Here is a 20,047-nt window from a genome sequence, read left to right as displayed (position 1 = left end):
CCCATGGGCATTAATGGCCTTGCAAGTACTCATTGTGAAATGCAGGTGTTATGCTGTAAAACTATAAAAATATTTCAATACAGTATATAATTGTAAAAGAAACTAGAAATGTATCAGTACTTGCAAGTAACTAAACAGAAACTGCAACTAGAATATTATATGTTTTTGATGATAGGAACTGACTCTTCCTTTCTTCTTACAGCATTTGTTGAAAACTGACTGTAAGAGTGGAATTGATATCATCTGTAACACTGAAAAAGAAGGCAAGACTTTGCTAGCCTTACAACTCTGTGAATCTTTTCTTATTCCACAGCTCCAGAATGGGGACATGTACTACATATGGTAAGTGTTTCTGATGCATAATTTGAAATGGAAAATGGTAAACTAAAGGAGTACTGCTTAGGACAGTTTGGACTATATACTTTCCTTACAGTTGTCTGAAAGTGTTAAACTACTTTTTAAAAATAGCATCGTTTTATTGTTTTTTTAATTATGTGTGTATGTGTGTGTGTATATTGATTTGTGCGTGAGTGCAGATGCTGTTGGAGGCCAGAAGAGGGCATCAGATCCTCTGGAGCTGGAGTTGTTGGTGTTCATGAGCCATCCAACCTGGATGTTAGCAACTGAACTAGGATCTTTTATAACAGCAATACAAACTCTTAGCAACTCAACCATCTCTCCAGGCCCTACAATTGCTTTTATGTTTTTATTGTTATACTGAAAAAAATCTTGGGACAGGTATATATTTTGTTTACTAAGTCATACACTTAGGGGGTGGCTTGCAATTTAACAAAGAGACAAGAGAGAAATTAAACTTTTATCAGCTAAGAATTAAAGAACAAAATAAAACTTTTGAGTACAACGAATGTCCATTTTAAAATCATATATTATTTTGGAGCAAGTTGGGAAAATAAACATGTATACATTTGTAATATATTCATTTGTAAAATATTAAATGGATTATGTATCTTCTGGTTTCCAGCTATCATTTTGTTTTAGAATGTGTTGTAGAGTTAGGCCATATGTTCTTTAATATAATTGGTCTATTTGCTTTTTTTACCCATCACCCTTTTATAAAATCTCCTTATTTCTAATATTCACCACCATCTTTTATGTGTATACTTTACTAAATTCCTCAAGAGGCTTCCATATTTAGGAATACAATAGCTATGAGATTGTCTGAATGGGGCAATAGTTTAGCTATAGAATAGTTCCCTGGCATCTATTAAAAAAACAGTAACAGACCAAAAATAAAATAAAATACCTAAGATTTTCAGCTAACAAAAAGGTATTAATTAAATGTTATTTCTTGGTATCATGAAGGTCATGTAGAATCTATGTAGGAAGCTAGTGACTTATTAAACTTGAGTACTTACCAAGCAGTTCACTAGAGATGTCTTTAAAGATAGTGAATAAAGGTAAGCACACATTAGCTTTTTTATTTTTTAAATGTCAGTTACTGTCTCCATAATACATTGTGTTACTGAGGAGATAGATGTTCATGAACTGGAAAACGTGATTCATAAAATACATAAGCAAGCCTGGCCAGCAGGAAGTAGGTGTGTCGGGAGGCTGGAAACCAAAGTGACTGTGTGTAGTAGCAAACACAATGTTGTTTCCTAACTGGAACAGTTATAGTCATTTAAAAAAATTGTAATAAGATAGAATATTAGAGTCATGAATTTTTAAACTGAATAATGTTTGTTATTCTGTCTCCGTCCAGAGTACTTTTTGATTACAGAATTGTTACATTTCTCTCAAGTGGAGTTGTATTTACATGATGTTACATGTAAAATGAAGAAAGCCCAATGTCCTGTGAGCTCGACTCCACTTGCATGTGCTGAGCTCTCAAGACATACATAGTAAATCTATTTTGGAAAAAACAAGTTGCCACCAAGTATTTTAGTAGTTCCAAATTCTGTGCTTTATGTGAGTTTTAGGGTCTAAGGGCAGATTTCTTTATGAGATGTATCCTTATGCTTTCAGTTTACCTGAAAAGCCACTGCCTGTATTTGTCCTTGTTCATTCTTGGCCGTGTATTAGGAAAGAATCTACCTGTGAAGGCTTTAAGTGCTCTATAATTAGTCTGTTCAAGAGTATAGCTTGTTCACAGAAAAGCACATGATCTAAAGCTAATGGAAAGGATACAGTTTTAAAATCAGTACTATATGTTTAAATTTTAAAATTTTCGTATCTTAATAGAAAGAAAATATTCTAAAATATTGGTTTCTAAATTTGCAAGTAGTATGTTTACTGTTCTAGTTGGCAATAGGACCTAGGGAATTGAAGCCAAAATAATGAGGCAGACTAAACTCTTATACAGCTAACAGCAAACTTCATTCAATAGAGCATCAGACAATTTATACTCTGTGGATTAAGAGGAATCACATGAGCAAAGTGTAGAGTCACAAGGGCAAACCACATGTGGAACACGTGGCAATAAACCTTGCTTTTCCGTAGAGGTATATAAACAGTAGCCAGTTGAAGGAATAATGGAAGTAAACTCACTCCTATCCACTACACCTGGGTAGGGCATGAAAACACATTTCAAGAACAATTTGATGTTTCTGAAGACACTGAAGTCAAAAGACTCAGTTTTCTTGAAGTTTTCTCACCAGCACTCAGAGTTCTCTCTTGACTCCATTTGTGGATGGTATTCTGATGTAATATACTGACGGTCAAAGTGTGTGTTTTACAGTTATAACATCAGTACTAGTATATGAAATTAGAACTGATTTAAGTCAACACTATGAATGTCTTAGGTATGTCAGCATATCTTTAGAAATCATTACTATCAGTGCAAGATTATGTAGTTATTTTTTCTTTTAACTTCTATTAATCTCAAAGGTAGCACGGAGAGCATACACATTTTTAACTACTTTATGTATATAGCCTTGCTAGGATAGTATAGAATCAGGCAAAAGAAATCAATGTCTTTACTTATATCTTGATATATGTCTTTTTCTCATTATAGGGAGTTGATTTTCCTATGGAGTAAACTACAGCTTAAATCTAATCCTTCCAAACAAGTGTTTGTAGATCAGTGTTACCAGCTTTTAAGAACAGCAACTAATGTGAGAGTCATATTTCCTTTTATGAAAATAATTAAAGATGAGGTAAATATATCTATTGTTCAGTTTTTAGATTTTAATGCTGCATTCTCTGTGTGTCACAATCTTTTCTCTTCATCTTCAAATATTCAACATGGCTCATGTAGAAGGAAAAGCAATCTATTGTTACATAATTTGGGAATAATTGCTTCCATATATATCTTATGACTAGGCAAATTTATCATTATAAATTCTGTTTTTGAATACTAATTTACAAATGATCTGATTATCCTCTTTCATTGCCTCAGAAAACTCTTGGTTGATAATAAAACGGTATGTAGGTAAGTGGAATTAACAGAATATAAGAGACTAAGAGTACATGAGGCTTTCAAATGGTTACTTTTTCCTATAGTTCATAAGCCATATGTTGGCAGTATGACATGCAACATACACAGATGCCATTCTGATTCTTGTCCTGGTCAAATAAGTATTGATTATTCCAACCAGTAGAGGCATAAAATCGATTTCAGTAGATCAATAAAAAATTCTGCAGTAAAAGCTAATACAATTATCATTAACAGAAGTAAAAAGGTACTGATTTTCATATAATTTCCAGCAAGCTTATTATTCCTGTCTTAGTCAGGGTTTCTATTCCTGCACAAACATCATGACCAAGAAGCAAGTTGGGGAGGAAAGGGTTTAATCGGCTTACACTTCCATACTGCTGTTCATCACCAAAGGAAGTCAGGACTGGAACTCAAGCAGGTCAGAAAGCAGGAGCTGATGCAGAGGCCATGGAGGGATGTTCTTTACTGGCTTGCCTCCCCTGGCTTGCTCAGCCTACTCTCTTATAGAACCCAAGACTACCAGCCCAGGGATGGTCCCACCCACAAGGGGCCTTNCCCCCTNGATCACTAATTGAGAAAATGCCTTACAGTTGTATCTCATGGAGGCATTTCCTCAACTGAAGCTCCTTTCTCTGTGGTAACTCCAGCTGTGTCAAGTTGACACAAAAATAGCCAGTACAATTCCTATACTTTATTAGATTTGTATGATGCCCCTTTCATATTTGAGTAAATGTAAAGCACTAGCATATATAATAATAGCAATAATAACAATAATCTCACCATCATTATAAGTACTATTTAGTATAATAACATTTGCACTGATTTTAAAACATAATTACTTCCTGGCATCTATTTGAAATGACATGCATTTACTCTCTGTCAGAGAATGAGAATGAACCCTTAAGGGAGACTAGAGTTGAAAGAAAATTTGAAACAAAGTTTGCAAACATTTTACACTACAGTTATTGTGTCTTGTCAAACTTGAGAATTAAATATAAAAGAGTTAAAGCAAACATAATTATTGAAGAGACTTGATTTGAAAATTCTTCCCAAACTTCACAATACTGTTTCAGAAAGTTTTCCTTTTGGAGTTGTATTCAATTTTTTTCTTTTTTCTTTTCTTTTCTTTTTAATTTATTTTTTATTTTATTTTTATTTATTTATTTATTATTATTTTTTTTTTTTTTTGGTTTTTCACACTCCATATTCCATTCCCTGCCCATCCACCCTCCGACTGCTCCACAACCCACACCTCCTCCCAACTCCCCTGTCTCCACGTGGATGTTCCCATCCCCCCACCCCACCTGACCTCTAAACTCCCTGGGGCCTTAGTTTCTTAAGGGATAGGTACATTATCTCTGAATGAACACAGAACCGGAAGTCCTCTACTGTATGTGTGTTGGGGGTGTCAAATCAGCTGGTGTATGCTGCCTGTTTGGTGGTCCAGTGTTTGAGAAATCTCGGGAGTCCAGATTAATTGATACTGCTGGTCTTCCTACAGGATCGCCCTTCTCCTCAGCTTCTTTCAGCCTTCCCTAATTCAACAACAGGGGTCAGCTGCTTCTGTCCATTGGTTGGGGGCAAATATCTGAATCTGACTCTTTCAGCTGCTTGTTGGGTCTTTTGGAGGGCAGTCAAGATAGATCTCTTTTTGTGAGTGCTCCATAGCCTCAGTAATAGTGTATTAAAAATTTTTAAGCAGATAGTATAATAGTTTTAAAAGTTATATTTAGTAGGAATATTTTTGTTTTTCCAGGTTGAAGAAGAAGGCCTACAAATTTGTGTTGAGATCTGTGGTTGTGCTCTCCAGCTTGATCTCCATGATGATCCTGAAACTAAATGTCTAATTTATAAAACAATTGCACATTTTTTGCCAAATGATCTAGAGATTGTCAGGGTTTGTGCTCTCTCAGTATTTTTTCTTGAGCGTTCCTTAGATGCCTACCACACCGTTGAAGAGCTTTACAGACGTCCGGATGAAGAGTATAGTGAAGGCATGAGTACTGTTCAAAACCGTGTTCGTTTTGAATTACTTCCAATTTTGAAAAAAGGATTGTTTTTTGATCCTGAGTTTTGGAACTTCGTAATGATTAAGAAAAACTGTGTGGCATTACTGCGTGATAAATCAGCAGTGAAACTTCTAAATGAAAATACACTGGAAAATCCTGCAGGTAGTCTAAAAAAGAGAGTGGAAGAGCAGAGTGTAGAAGAAGATCAGAGCACTGGAGAGACTCACCCTGGTGATGCATCTGTACTGCAATCCAAAGGACAGGCTAATGTGAAGAGAAGCCTGTCTGCTCTTAACACGTCCAAAGTGGATCATAGTGTCCCAAGGCATCGGTGCATGTTATGCAACAAGGAATTTCTTGGTGGCCACATTGTAAGGCATGCCCAGGCTCATCAGAAAAAAGGCAGTTTTTCATGTGTGATATGTGGTAGGAAATTTAGGAACAGAGGACTTATGCAGAAACATTTAAAAAATCACGTTAAGAAGATTCAGAGACAGCAGATTGCTACTGCACAACAGGATGATCCAGAAGTCATCACTTTGGAAGAAATAAATGGTTCCAAATCTTTAATTTCCTTTGAAAATGGGAACTCAAATACTAAGGGCTTGGAAATAGAGACATTGACGGCTTCCAGTGAGAGAAACAAAGAGGTCATCCGTGAACACATGGCTGAGTTCATTAAAATTCCCATTGCTATATCAGAGAATGCTATGGAAAACATTATTGAAAATGGCAAACCAGACACTTCTTTCAATAATATCTCAGAATCTTTACCTCAGTGTGATGATGACTATGAAGAGGAAGAGAATGAAGATGATTATGAAGATGATTATGATTTGAATCAAGAAACATCAGTACTTCATAAAATCAATGGAACTGTGTGCCATCCAAAAGATGTATATGCTACAGACCAAGAAGGCAACTTCAAGTGTCCTGCTCTTGGCTGTGTAAGGATATTTAAAAGAATTGGGTTTCTAAATATGCATGCCAGGACTGTGCACCCAACTGATTTAAATGTGCGGCAAACTGTAATGAAGTGGAGTAAAGGAAAGTGCAAATTCTGCCAAAGGCAGTTTGAGGATTCTCAACATTTTATAGATCACCTTAATAGACACAGCTATCCAAATGTGTACTTTTGTTTGCATTTCAATTGCAATGAGTCATTTAAGCTGCCATTTCAGCTTGCCCAGCATACAAAAAGTCACAGGATATTTCAAGCTCAGTGTAGTTTTCCAGAATGCCATGAGCTTTTTGAAGATCTTCCTCTGTTATATGAACACGAAGCCCAGCATTACTTGAGCAAAACACCAGAGTCATCTGCACAGCTGAGTGAAGTGGTTCCTCACCATCAAGAAATAGACCCATTTAGTAATGAGAACCAAACAATTCATCATCCAGTTTCTACTAGTAAGTCAAGGAAATATTCTACAGAACCAAAGACATATATAGACACTATGGAAAAGAAAACAGACAGTTTAGTTCAGAATGGAAATGAACATTCTGATGATACTGTTTCAAATATAAGCTTCATAGACCAAAAGATGCCTGCCATAGAGCCAAATCCTGAAAATACTCATAGTACCACTGACTTAGTCAATGGACACAGTGAAATAGAGCAAACACCATTAGTTACATCAGATCCTACTCTGAAAATAGATATAAACAGAAACAGGACAGAAAATGGTTCTATTTTACCCAATGTTGAATCACAAGAACACAGTGCCCTGTCAGTATCTCAGGCACCATCCAAACCAAATCTTACAAGTGAACATACTTCATATGGCTTAATTTTAACAAAGCCATTTGTCAGACCTTTGCCTCCCAGTTACCTTGATGAACGATACCTTAGTATGCCAAAACGCAGAAAATTTCTGACTGATATTGTAGATGCCTGTTCTGATCAAGATAACATGTATAAAAAACCAGTGAAAAGATTACGATGTGGCAAATGCCTGACCACCTACTGTAATGCAGAAGCACTTGAGGCTCACCTTGCACAAAAGAAATGTCAGACACTCTTTGGATTTGATTCAGATGATGAAAGTAAGTCTTGTGTGTTTTTATTAGCTCTATCTGTAGAAATGGAAAGATACTATCACTATATCTATAATGTATATCTGTGCAGCTAAAAACATTAACACGTGTAACCCAGACGATAAAGCACTATTTTATACATTCCCTTTAAATCCACAACCACTATGAAGTGAGATTCATATTCTTGTTTTAGCTCAACCAACAAATACATTCACGAGTAGTTTGCACAAGCTTATGAACTTTGGGAAGCGAGGAATCAAGATTTTTCATTCTTTGCTCCTACTTTTCATACTATACTATACTATACTATACTATACTATACTATACTGTCTTAGTTAGGGTTTTACTGCTGTGAACAGACACCATGACCATGGCAAGTCTTATAAAAAACAACATTTAATTGGGGCTGGCTTACAGGTTCAGAGGTTCAGTCCATTACGATCAAGGTGGGAGCATGGCAGCATCCAGGCAGGCATGGCACAGGCAGATCTGAGAGTTCTATGTCTTTATCCAAAGGCTGCTAGTGGAAGACTGACTTTCAGGCAACTAGGGTGAGGATCTTATGCCCACACCTACAGTGACACACCTACTCCAACCAAGTCACACCTATTCCAACAAGGCCATACCTCCAAATGGTGCCACTCCCTGGTCCAAGAATATACAAACCATCATATATACTGTAGTATACTATACTATACACCATACTATACTATACTTTTTCTACTACAAGTGGCTTTTCTTTATTCAATGTTTCACATAATAGAAGTTGTTGAAATAATACTTTTCATCAGCATGATAGAATATGAAACAAGTAAAACTAAGTTACTGTCAAAAATAGAAGTAAAGAGCCTGGGGAAATGGCTCAGCAGATAAAATACTTCCTGTGCACTGGTGAGGACTGGACTTCAGATCCCCAGCACCCATGTAAATGCTGGGCCAGCATAGTGCCTTGTCTGTAACCCGAGCATGCAGGACCTCAGTTAGAATCCCCCAGCAAGCTAGCTAGCTATACTAGCTAGCAGAATCTCTGAGCTTTGGCTTCCTACATAAACATGATTATCAAGAAAGATAACCAACATCAACCTCTGGTCTCCAAATGGATCTGGACACATGTGCCCCCACTCACAAGTATTCATGCACATATATGTACACTACAAAACACATGCACACACATGCCAGAAATGTAAGGCTTGCTTTTCTATTATAATCTATGAAATTTGAATTAAAACTATTTTATTTTACAGGTGCCTGATAATGTCTCAGAACGATTTGTTGATCATGCAGTAGTGTTTTAAAAAAGCACTACAAGAAAATGCATCATCAGCTTGCTCTTTCCCTGATGGCCTTAATTTTAGAGTGGTCTCGGATTACTAAAGAAAAGACAAAGCACATTTTCTGGAATGAACTTGCAGAGGAGATGTGCCGGCTTAGACTCCAAAAGGGTTATAAAACTCCCAAAGTCCCAGTTATCCATGAAACCACACTTTAAAAAAGTTTATGGTGATTAATAGCAGCATGTTCAGTTTTGCTTTATGTGAAAACACATTTGGGTAACTAGTCAGAAATACAAACCAGCAATGGCCTTACTGAAGAAAGGAAAAAGTTGATTCATTCTAAGATGAGATGGAGGGGAGCTGGGTTACAATAAACATGTAAAACACTCTGAAAATGGAATTTGTTTTCTTGTCCTGCATATTCATTATGTCTTCCCTTCTGGTCAACATATTTTAAAGAATCATTCATTGCTCTTTAGTTTGTGATATAATTTAGAAGCTGATACATAGAAATAAAGTTTGATTTATGATCATGCTGTCCACTAACGATTGTAACTTGTTTTAGGCAATTAAGTAGACAGGTCAAAGTTCAGTGAATGGCATGCCACCATTGAAAAATTTAAAACAAAACAAAAACAGTGCTTGGCTAATAAGCTCTTGATAAGAACCTTCAATGCCCCACTTTTGTAAAGTTAGTGATTTAAAGGCAGCAGCCTTAAGTAGACAAGAAAAGTGCCATCGGATACTTTGGTGGGGGGTGAGAAGAATCTAAGACCATCACATGCTAGATAGTTGAAGGAAAACACTGAATTAAAAAATCCTGAATGTGAATAATGGTAAAAGCACACTGGGATATTCCTATCTGTACATATTAGGACATTGCTGGATGATTCATAGTAAAATCCTTTATACATTAGTATGAGTTATCTAAGTATGGTCCTATGAAAATAATTGGCTTAAAAGTATGTCAGTTAAGAATCAGTTCAAGAGTTCATTTTATTCAGTTAGGAGAATTAATTCAAAATTAAGCCATACTAATATGCTTTCTTCATTAGTGATGAATTTGGCCTGCATAGTAATTTTTATATTTAAGGAAGTACTTACATCAAAATTTGCACAACAGGAATACAATAACATATATTAATACATTGTTGTTCTTGGTGACCGTTCTAAGAAGATTTTAACTTATTAAATTATTAAAACAAATATTTTACAGTTTAAAAAAAATCTTCTAGATATTTCCCACCTGTCAGTTATGAAAAGGGAAATACCTAAAGATCTCCTTTACCTGATAGTATATAAGTCTAAACAAGACAAAAACATACAAACACAAAGGTGAATTCTTTAGACACATTAGTATGCCACGTGTCAACTAAGTGTTCCAGCTACTCCAGCATGGTTTTGTGTAAATCAGACAATGTCATCATACTACAAATTTTAGGAACATTCTTGAGGTTAGGAAAATAGGACATTACTTTCAGGGTGGCTTTCAGACTTTTAAAAACTATGTTTTCCAATAATGCTCTATCAGAATATTTATTTTTTTATTATTTACCATGGGCATTTGCAACTATGCAATGATGGTCACTAGTCCATTCCGATCAAATTGAAGTTCGTTTTAGTTTTATTATGTAGCCTACATTAGGCTGTATAATTTACGTGAAGATAACAGATAAGTACAACTCATATGTTTTAAATCCTTTAAGTTCAACTCAAAATGTTTTCCATATTTCTTGACACTAAAAATGTAATAATTGACTTTTAGTTCATATTAAAAGTACATCTTGTAATAAAAATCCTGTTTGGAAACTGGTTCATTTGCACAATGAATTTTTTGGGGAACAATTTCTGCTTTGTGCACTTTGCAGTTAATAACATTTTACCATTTTTTAACTTTATTTTTTACAGGTTGTAACCACTGATATAGATATAAATCCATAAAGCATTACATTTTTCTTAAAGTTTGTGTGCAAAGATGTGTTAAGCAAATTCTGCCTCTTATTTTATTTTGTCTTTTAAGCTTAATTTGAAGGTTTTCTTTTGACTTTTGTTGCTAGGAGAAAATTTTCCTATAGATAAAATTGTTTCATATATAATCAACACAAAATGTCGTGTAAAATTCTGTTTGACCACATTTTTCTAACCTCTTTATATACTTCTCAATTTTACCTGTTGAAAGAATGTGTGCATTTTATTATGGTTTTTCTCCAAAGCATTTTGCTTTTGTGTAAATCCAGCAGTTCTGATTTGTGATTCAGACGGAAAGGAAGCTTTCCTCTTACCCACATGCTTTTCCTTCTCCTTGTTTTCTACTAATGCTTTGAGGATACATGAACTCCTTTTAAATGTTTGTTTTAAAATAATTATATGTGGTCAAGTAAGGTCAAGGAAAGTGCAGATCTGAATCCTTGCTGCTCAGACACAGAAGATGCACAGGAAAGAATCTCCGTGGATAAGGACACTGGTACTTTGGGCTCTAGCCATATTCATTAAAAAAAAAAAAAACCACCAATCTATAACAAAGTATAATTTATATCATTGATGTGTGATTCTTTTCAAGTCGCACTGAACACTTAGCTGTACTTTCATGTCTGGTTTAATAGTGTATGAATGAAAAGCCTAAAAGGGATGGTAGTGTTTGTTTTTAATTTATTCGCTACTGTCAAACACCTCTTCAGAATGAGCAAACGCTGCCTTTGCATTTCATTTTGGTATTGTTATGTGAAAGATATTACAGACTCAGCACGAAGGAACATTTGTGCTTCCTTGTTGAACATTAAATTATTTTACTTTGCATTTTATAAAAGTACAAATTAAAACTGAGCCATTGAACTGCAATAAATCAACAATAGTGTCTCATTTCAAGAAATTTTTTGTACTGTACATAGATTTGTTCAATAAAACATTGTCCTTGTTGATAATGCAAGCGTTCAGTTTTATGTAGTACACTGATTTCAAGAATTCAGCTTACTTAAATGTATTTTTTATGCCTCATAAAAGTGGGATGTTTCAGTTAATGTTATCACATTCAGAGTGTTGAAACTTTTTGAAAGGAAACAAAATGATACAAGTAGGGGTTTTGTTGTTGGTTTTATTTTTATTTTTTGATGAAGGAGTAAGAGTTGATGGAGGGAGCTGAAAGAGTGGCTCAGAGCTTTAAAGAATGCTTTCTGCTCTTTATAAAGGACTTGAGTTCACAGGTTCAGTTGCCAGCACCCACATGGCAGCTCACAATGGTCTAACTCTATTTCTAGGAGAATTTAATTACCTCTTCTGGCTGCCCTGAGCACCAGGCATTCATGGCACACACACACATATTACAAACATACATACACTTAATGGCTACTGATGTCATTTCAAATAAAGGATGACCAAAGTCTCTACAGACTTGGGGCAAAAGGGGGGGTATCAGAGCTCAGCAGATGCCAAGCAATGTCAACATTGGTGTCTTCAAAGATGAAATGCTTCCTGGAACTTCAGTGAGTCACTGCAGTATCAGGATAAGTGCTGGCTGAACATGCCATGTGCAGTATTTTCATCCTATTATTCTAAAAAGGATTAGGGGTATGGTTCAGCCATGGAAGCATGTTTGGCATGCTTGAGGCCCTTGTTTTAATGCCAGTATTTTTTTTTAAGTTATTGAAGTTACTGTTTATCCAGAAGTGATCTTGGGCATGAGGGCTCTTTTGGTTCAGTAGCAGGGAAAAAAACAAAACCCTGTCCTTTTGGCTATAACTTAAAAATTTGAAAAATGGTATATAAGTAGGAATGTCTTTAATGCAACGGGATATCACTACAAGTGAATAAGTGAGTTAAAGTGATTTGCATATATTACAGCAGTTTGACTTGTAAAAATGTCACTGAAACATTCTAGCAATGGGATGTAGAATTTTCTGTCTGAAGGACGACATATTCTTGGACTAAATGTAATCCATTTTCCACAACAGTACATCTATTTAGATATTTAGGCAAGTTGCTTAAGTAACATTCCATTTTTTCTTTGGATTTGGAAAAGTAGGTATCCATTTGTCTGTTTGGTGTTGCCACTATACCTGACATTAGATAATATATAAACATAGTTGTTGGGGGACAAAAGCTGCGAAAGCATGCTGCCAATCTTGGCTGTATCATGGCCTGCTTGTGGATCAAGGACCTCCACATAAAACCAGATACATTGAATATAGTAGAAGAGAAAGTGGGGAAAAGCCCCACATGAGCACAGGAGAAATTTTCCTGAACAGAACACCAATGGCTTATGCTCTAAGATCAAGAATCAACAAATGGGACCTCATAAAATTGCAAATCTTTTGTAAGGCAAAGATCACTGTTAAGACAAAAAGGACACCAACAGATTGCACAAAGATCTTTAGCAATCCTGAATCCAATAGGGGGCTAATATCCAAAATATATAAAGAACTCAAGAAGTTAGACTCCAGAAAACCAAATAACCCTATTAAGAAATGAGGTACAGAGCTAAACAAAGAATTCTCAACTGAGGAATACCGGATGGCTGAGAAGCACCTGAAAAAAAAAAATGTTCAACATCCTTAATCATCAGGGACATGCAAATCAAAACAACCCTGAGAATCCACCTCACTCCTGTCAGAAGCTAAGATCAAAAATTCAGGTGACAGGAGATGCTGGCAAGGATGTGGAAAAAGAACCCTCCTCCATTGCTGGTGGGAATGCAAGCTGGTACAACCACTCTAGAAATCAATCTGGTGGTTCCTCAGAAAACTGGACATAGAGGACCCAGGTATACCACTCCTGGGCATCTACCCAGAAGATGCTCCAGCATGTAATAAGGACACATGCTCTACTTTGTTCATAGTAGCCTTATTTATAATAGCCAGAAGCTTGAAACAACCCAGATGTCCTTCAANAGAGNAATGGATACAGAGAATGTGGTACATTTACACAATGGAATACTACTCAGCTATTAAAAACAATGGCTTCATGAAATTCTTAGGCAAATGGATGAATTTAGAAGATATCACCCCGAGTGAGGTAACTCCGTCACAAAAGACCATACATAAGTGGATATAAGCAAAGAGTGTGGGAATACCCAGGATACAACTCATGAACCACATGAAGCTCAAGAAGAATGAAGACCAAAGAGTGGATGCTTCAGTCCTACTTAGAAGGGGGAACAAAATAATCAAGGGACACAGAGGGCTGGAGGTATTTGGGAGAAAGAGAGGAGGGAAAAGGGAAAAGGAAGAAACAGGTATGGGAGATGTACAGATGGTCAGGAAAATGAACAGAGGTATGGGGAGCTGGGGCTAGCGACCAGAAAGTTCCAGATGCCAGGAAAGCAAGAGCCTCCTAGGACCCCACGGGGATGACATTAGCTGAAATACCCCATAAAGGGTATGAAAGTGTCCGTATCCAGAGCTTCGGCATGGCCTCCTGGTTGAGGGTTAGGGCCACCCATCCATCTCAAAAATTTTAACCCAGAATTGCTCCTGTCTAAAGGAAATACAGGAACAAAGAGTGGAGCAGAGACTGAAGGAAAGGCCATCCAGAGACTGCCCCACCTGGGGATCCATCCCACATGCAGACACCAAACCCAGACACTATTACGGATGCCAAGAAGTGCTTGCTGACAGGAGCCTGATACAGCTGTTTCCTGAGAGGCTCTGCCAGATCCTGACCAATACAGATTCGGATGCTTGCAGCCAACCATCGGACTGAGCACAGGGACCCCAGTGGAGCAGTTGGGGGAAGGACTGAAGGAGCTGAAGGGGCCTTATCTGGCATCAATGGGAGGGGAGGCCCTTGGTCCCCCTTGAAGAGGAATGCTAGGGCAGTGAGGCAGGAGTGGGTAGGTGGATGGGGGAGTACCCTCATAAAAACAGGGTAAGCGGCAAATGGATAAGGGGTTGGCAGAAACCAGGAAAGGGGATAACATTTGAAATGTAAATAAAATATCCAATTACAAAAATAAAAAAGGAAAACCAGCAGTATGCAGAAAAGAAGCAGGAGTGAGGAGGAGCCATGCTGTTCAGTAACAAGCTCATAGGAGCAAACATACTGTCAAGGATGACTAGCTATCTGATACTTTGTTAGTGTTCTTCACACCTTAGATGGACTTAGCTCCCATCATATGAACATGTATACATGCTCAATTCAAATGTGCTATGTCCAAGCAGTATAAAATATGTACTAATCTGTAAAACCAGTGGTTAACAAGGACACAAGTTTGGATTATATATCAATATCTTTAACTTGAAGAGTGCTACATACGGAAGAAAACTGGCTTCTGATTTACTATATTATATTATTTACTCACTATGTGTTACCTCCCATTGTTATAACAACTCACTCATTAATGTGAACGATATGCATAAGGATTATCCAATTGAATAATCAAAGAACAACTCAAACATTAATGTGAATGGTGCTTGTCAGTGCCTAAGAGAAGGATTACCCAATTGAATAATTACATTTCTTGCATTTTGCCACGCAGTTTCCCTACAAGCATGAATGGAGACATGTCCAAACAGATAACTTTACCTGAGAATCAGTGATTTCAGGGACAGAATGAAGTCTGGCTGACATACTTAGTAGATAATTCAATATTTTCTAGTAAAGTGTGGTCCCTGGAACAGTACAATCAGTGTCATGTGGAAACTTGTTAAATATTATAGATTTTCCTGCAAGCTCTAATGCTGGCAGATAACTGCAATGGGCTAGACAGAAACTTGGTTCAATAGGACTTAGCTGGACTGGTTCAAACCTATGGAATTTAAGACCAGACTGTTTATTTTAAACATACTTAAGTACAGTATAACTTTGGATAAACGTTTCCTGGTAACAATGACCTCAACAATCCCATATGCAAAATAAAACTGAAGGCATGAGTACATTGAAACTCTTTTGTAAAGTACATGTGGCCTCTACTATTTAACAATGTGTTCTATAATTTACTGGTCTAAGATCTGGTGTGGTCTCTGACAGAGGTAGTGTAGAATCACCATGCTATTAAGTACATGTGACCTCTCCATGGAGGGTGGATTCTAGTAACTAAAAAGCAATGCTAAAGATTAGAGTCTGGATAGGGAGGGAGAGTCAGGGATAAACATTCTGGGAGATCTGGGTGAGACCTAGTCCTACAAATAGCAAAGGTCATGAGGTCCCTTCCATTCCTAGGTGGAAAACAGGTATACATCCTTTCCACTTAAGAGCGAAGCCTGGGCAAGCCACATTCCTGGTTCCCCAGTGCTTGCTTATGAGCTCATACCCTCTACATCTATCACAAAGCTTGGGTAATTCTTATACAAGCTTGGAAAAGAAAATTGTATTTGCCACATACAACTGTTATCTCCGAGGCTTACTGCTGAATTCGCTCTTCCTTTCTAGCTCTTTATGAATTCAGCTGGCTGGTTCAATCCAGCTGTCTGACTCAAAACTTCTCTCCAAGGTGACTCATACAGGCTTCTCTTGGCTTCTGACTGAATTGCTCAACTTGGCCTCAAGCTAACTCTGGCATTTGGTTCTAACTTCTGGCTCCTTCTCACTCTCTGGCTCATTCTGTCTTCACTGGCAACCTCTTTTGGTAAAACAGTCCCAGTAAAACTGCACACATGCACATACATACCATACCACACCACCTTTTTTTTCTAGCTGCTCTCTTAAGTCACCTCTCTTTTCTGTGTTGTTCTCATGAGAATTGGGTGTATCCTATCTCTGACTCCTGTTAAATCTCTCTGATTCATCACTTTGCCCTTCAATTAGACATCACTTTCAAACATGGCTTCTTTCTTCTACAAACTAACTTTATCCTCACTTTTTGGAATTAAAGGTGTGTGCTAAGCACATGCTTGTATTCCAGCCGAAAGGTGTGTCCTTCCTGACAGGTAACAGACATAGAAGGGCTTTGGATGTGATCCCTTTGCCAGAGTAGCCCATATTGCTGGATTAAAATTCCTCTACACAGACTAAGGGTCAAAAATAGATAATAAACAACGTAGTGTATCACATTTCCCCATATGCAAAACTCCCTTTAAGTTCAGTGCCTTCTCAGACACATCCCCATTAGTAGGCACTTTGCCACTTGGTAAATAGATAGTAAGAACTGGTCCCTGAAACAGTTTAACACCTGAGAAATTTTTATATTTTAAAGATATTGAGTATACTCTGGTGTCTCCTCAAAATGTATGCCTTTACATCAGAGTTATTAGAAACAGTCAAAAGGGTATGTAGACAAGACTACTCAACTTCTAGAATTGTAGTTCTATTGTGGAAATCTCATGTATTAAGAAGATACCATTAAGTGTATATAATGACATCAATATACTCATGGATTAATAAATCTCCCAGCCCTTATCAGAGTTATCAGAGTAGATTCTATCTGTAGTAGATTGTTATTATCACAAAAACTCCAAATTAGCCAAGGTGTCCAGTAAGAGTAAGAAACTGCAGAATGCTTAGCCTTAAAAATAATACACAGAAACACACACACAGAAACACACACACACAAAGCACACACACACACACACACACACACACAGAGAGAGAGAGAGAGAGAGAGAGAGAGAGAGAGAGAGAGAGAGATTGAGAGAGAACTCCCCCCACCCCTAGTCTCCCGAGTCTCCCCCCACTCCCCCAAGGCCCAGAGATCACTTCACACAAGGAAATGGAAAGAGGCAATAGATGATGATTAGAAGGCTGTCTTCTGGACACCGCAGGGCATCAGCAAGAATGTAATTATAGAGTATGACAGCAAGCATAAGCCTAAACCAGGCCAAATCCTAACATGGACAGGAAAGTTAGACATCCAGTCCGTCTTCTCTAGCTTAAGAGCAGCAATTGTTAGCCATCAGAGAGGCAAAAGGAGGTTTTTCTAAGGGTTTAGTCAGCCTCTGGTAAGTTGACTACACTCTAGTTGAAGCCCATACATCCAAGGATACTTGGCAGCACAAATTGGTCTTGACAGGTTTGAAAATATAAAAGGAAAAAGGTTGGATGGGTAAAAAAGTGGGGGATGGATCTTGGAAAAATATGAGGAAGGGAGTGAATGTGATTAAAATGTACAGAATGCTCAAAAACTAATCTATCATCTATCTATCTATCTATCTATCTATCTATCTATCTATCTATCTATCTATCTATCTATCTATCTTTGTGTTGTTTTTAACAAAATCTCAGCCACTGAATTTTGTCAATAAAGACTTAGGAGCCAGATGCTGGGATGAAAGCCTGCTAGCTCAGAAAGGCAGAGAAAGCACGCAGCTGGTCTTCCTCCTCAGCTGATGTTCCAAAAGTAAGTTCTCCCCAAACTGAATGTCCCTCCCTTCTACTTTCTGTGTGTCTCTATTCCTGACTTCCTATTATTCTTTACTTTCTCTTTTCCTGTTCAGTCCCTGTCAACTGGTTGTTTGCTCTGCCTCTTGACCTGTGTTTGACTTTATTTAATCTTGTTTACAATAAGCAGAAAGCTCTTGGATTAAAGGTGTGTGCTAAGGCTGAGCCAAACCAAAGCTAGAAACATGGTTTTTCCAGTAAACAGCACAGTCTTGGGGCTCCGTGTGATCATATACCCTGGAATATTTATTTACTTTTGGTTTTCTAGACAGGATTTTTCTGTTTAGCCCTGCCTGTCCTGAAACTCATTCTATAGACCAGGCTGGCCTTGAACTCAAAGATCCTCCTGCCTCTGCCTCTCAAGTGCTGGGACTAAAGGTGTGCACCACCACCACAGGGCTTATAAATTGTTCTTAAAAGAATATCGAACTGAGTTTATATTTCTGTAAAGTGAGACAACTATTCTTGCAAGATTATAAGAATTAAGTCCATGTGGGACCTGAGGCCAAGTCCTTATTATGCCTTTAACAAATTTGTTCTGATTTTTATCCTGCCTCTGATCTTATGGTCATATTGAAAATTCCACCCACCTTTATATTGCCACCCAGTCACAATTAACTCAGCATCCTCTCTCTGCCACAATCTTCTCTATATGATTTATTCTTTCTTAGGTATCATCACTTGCTCCAGAAAATCTTAGCTATTCTCATATCGCTCATTAAAACCTACTCTGCCCAGTGTCCCTTTTATCAGGAAATGAAAACTCTGGTGGTCCAAACCAAAGCCTACATTACCGAAGACTATCAGATCTTCCACTCTATCTCAAGGTATCATTTCTTGTTACACAGACAGAGTTGCCTTCCAATTGGGCTCTCTTTCTTCTTCACTGCCTTCAGGCTACTATTGTATGCTTCATACCCTATCAAGTGACCCTGTTTGAAACAAGTTGATCATGTCATTCCTGTTCAAAACAAAAACAAAAACAAAAAATTAGAGTGGCCTTGCAACTTATTTTTTTTAAAGTATGTCTACTATGTGCCAGGCTTTGTAAAGGTCATGAAGCAAAATTGTTTGCCCTACAGAACACACCTTATAATGGGATGGGTGCGGGATAGGAACAATAAACAATATAATATACTAAACTATATAAACACTTTGGAGACAAATGAAATGGTTAGGAAACATAAGCAGACTGTAGGTGGCGACTTTGAATACAGTAAATCATTAGGGCCTTCCTAGTAATATTTTGAAGCAGGGACATGAATAAACGGTAGGAAAAATGAGCTAAGGAAAAGGTCTAAAGGGAAGACCGTCTCAAGTAAAACATCAAGAACATAGGCTTTGAAGCAGAGACCTGCAATTCATGTCTATGGTAGTTATCATAAGGAAACCCTTGAGATTAGCTGCAAGAATTATTTAGAAAATAAAAGAACTGAAGTTAGAGGTCAAACATAAAACACGTCTACAGAATGGTCTTCAAATTTCTAGATCTGCATGATCCAATCCAGTAGCCACTTTCCACGTGTGGATATTAAAACTTTATTCAAATTCACATAAAATTTGAAATTAAGTTCTTCGGTTTTACTACTATACTTCGAGATCTCAAAATCCAGATGTCAACAGTCGTTAGTATGGGCAATACAACAATATTTTCATCATCTCAGAAAACACCTTGGGCAGGGTTTGAATCAATGGCTCACCTGGGCATGATTTTCTTTCTCAGGGAACGTTTGTTAGACTGGAGGTATTTTCACTTGTATCAAGTGAGAGAAGGGGCACACTATTCTTTGTGGAAATGTAGGGATGGTGTTAGGCATCCTGCAACCTCTACAACAATAAATTACCCTGTCCCAAATCTCAATAGTTCTGTATTTAGAAAAAAACAAAAAACAAAAACAAAAACAAAAACAAAAAACCCCTCTAGAGCCCGGCGTGGTGGCGCACGCCTTTAATCCCAGCACTCGGGAGGCAGAGGCAGGCGGATTTCTGAGTTCGAGGCCAGTCTGGTCTACAAAGTGAGTTCCAGG

At 37.4% G+C, this 20,047-nt stretch overlaps 1 protein-coding gene across 2 annotated transcripts in view; it reads left to right on the top strand.

Annotated features, from left to right (window-relative positions):
- The window catches only part of Znf654 (zinc finger protein 654), a 64,933-nt gene extending 53,298 nt beyond the window's left edge, over positions 1-11,635 (top strand). For both annotated transcript variants that reach the window (XM_021184906.2, XM_021184908.2), the window contains 4 exons: positions 203-342; positions 2,975-3,116; positions 5,154-7,449; positions 8,685-11,635. In XM_021184906.2, coding sequence (XP_021040565.1) covers positions 203-342; positions 2,975-3,116; positions 5,154-7,449; positions 8,685-8,692 — 2,586 coding nt within the window. In that variant the 3' untranslated portion in view covers positions 8,693-11,635. The remainder of the gene's footprint in view (positions 1-202; positions 343-2,974; positions 3,117-5,153; positions 7,450-8,684) is intronic.
- The last annotated feature ends 8,412 nt before the right edge of the window (positions 11,636-20,047 follow it).

The sequence above is a fragment of the Mus caroli genome, chromosome 16, assembly GCF_900094665.2.
Source record: "Mus caroli chromosome 16, CAROLI_EIJ_v1.1, whole genome shotgun sequence".
Taxonomy (NCBI): domain Eukaryota; kingdom Metazoa; phylum Chordata; class Mammalia; order Rodentia; family Muridae; genus Mus; species Mus caroli.
This window is presented reverse-complemented; position numbering and strand designations above follow the sequence as displayed.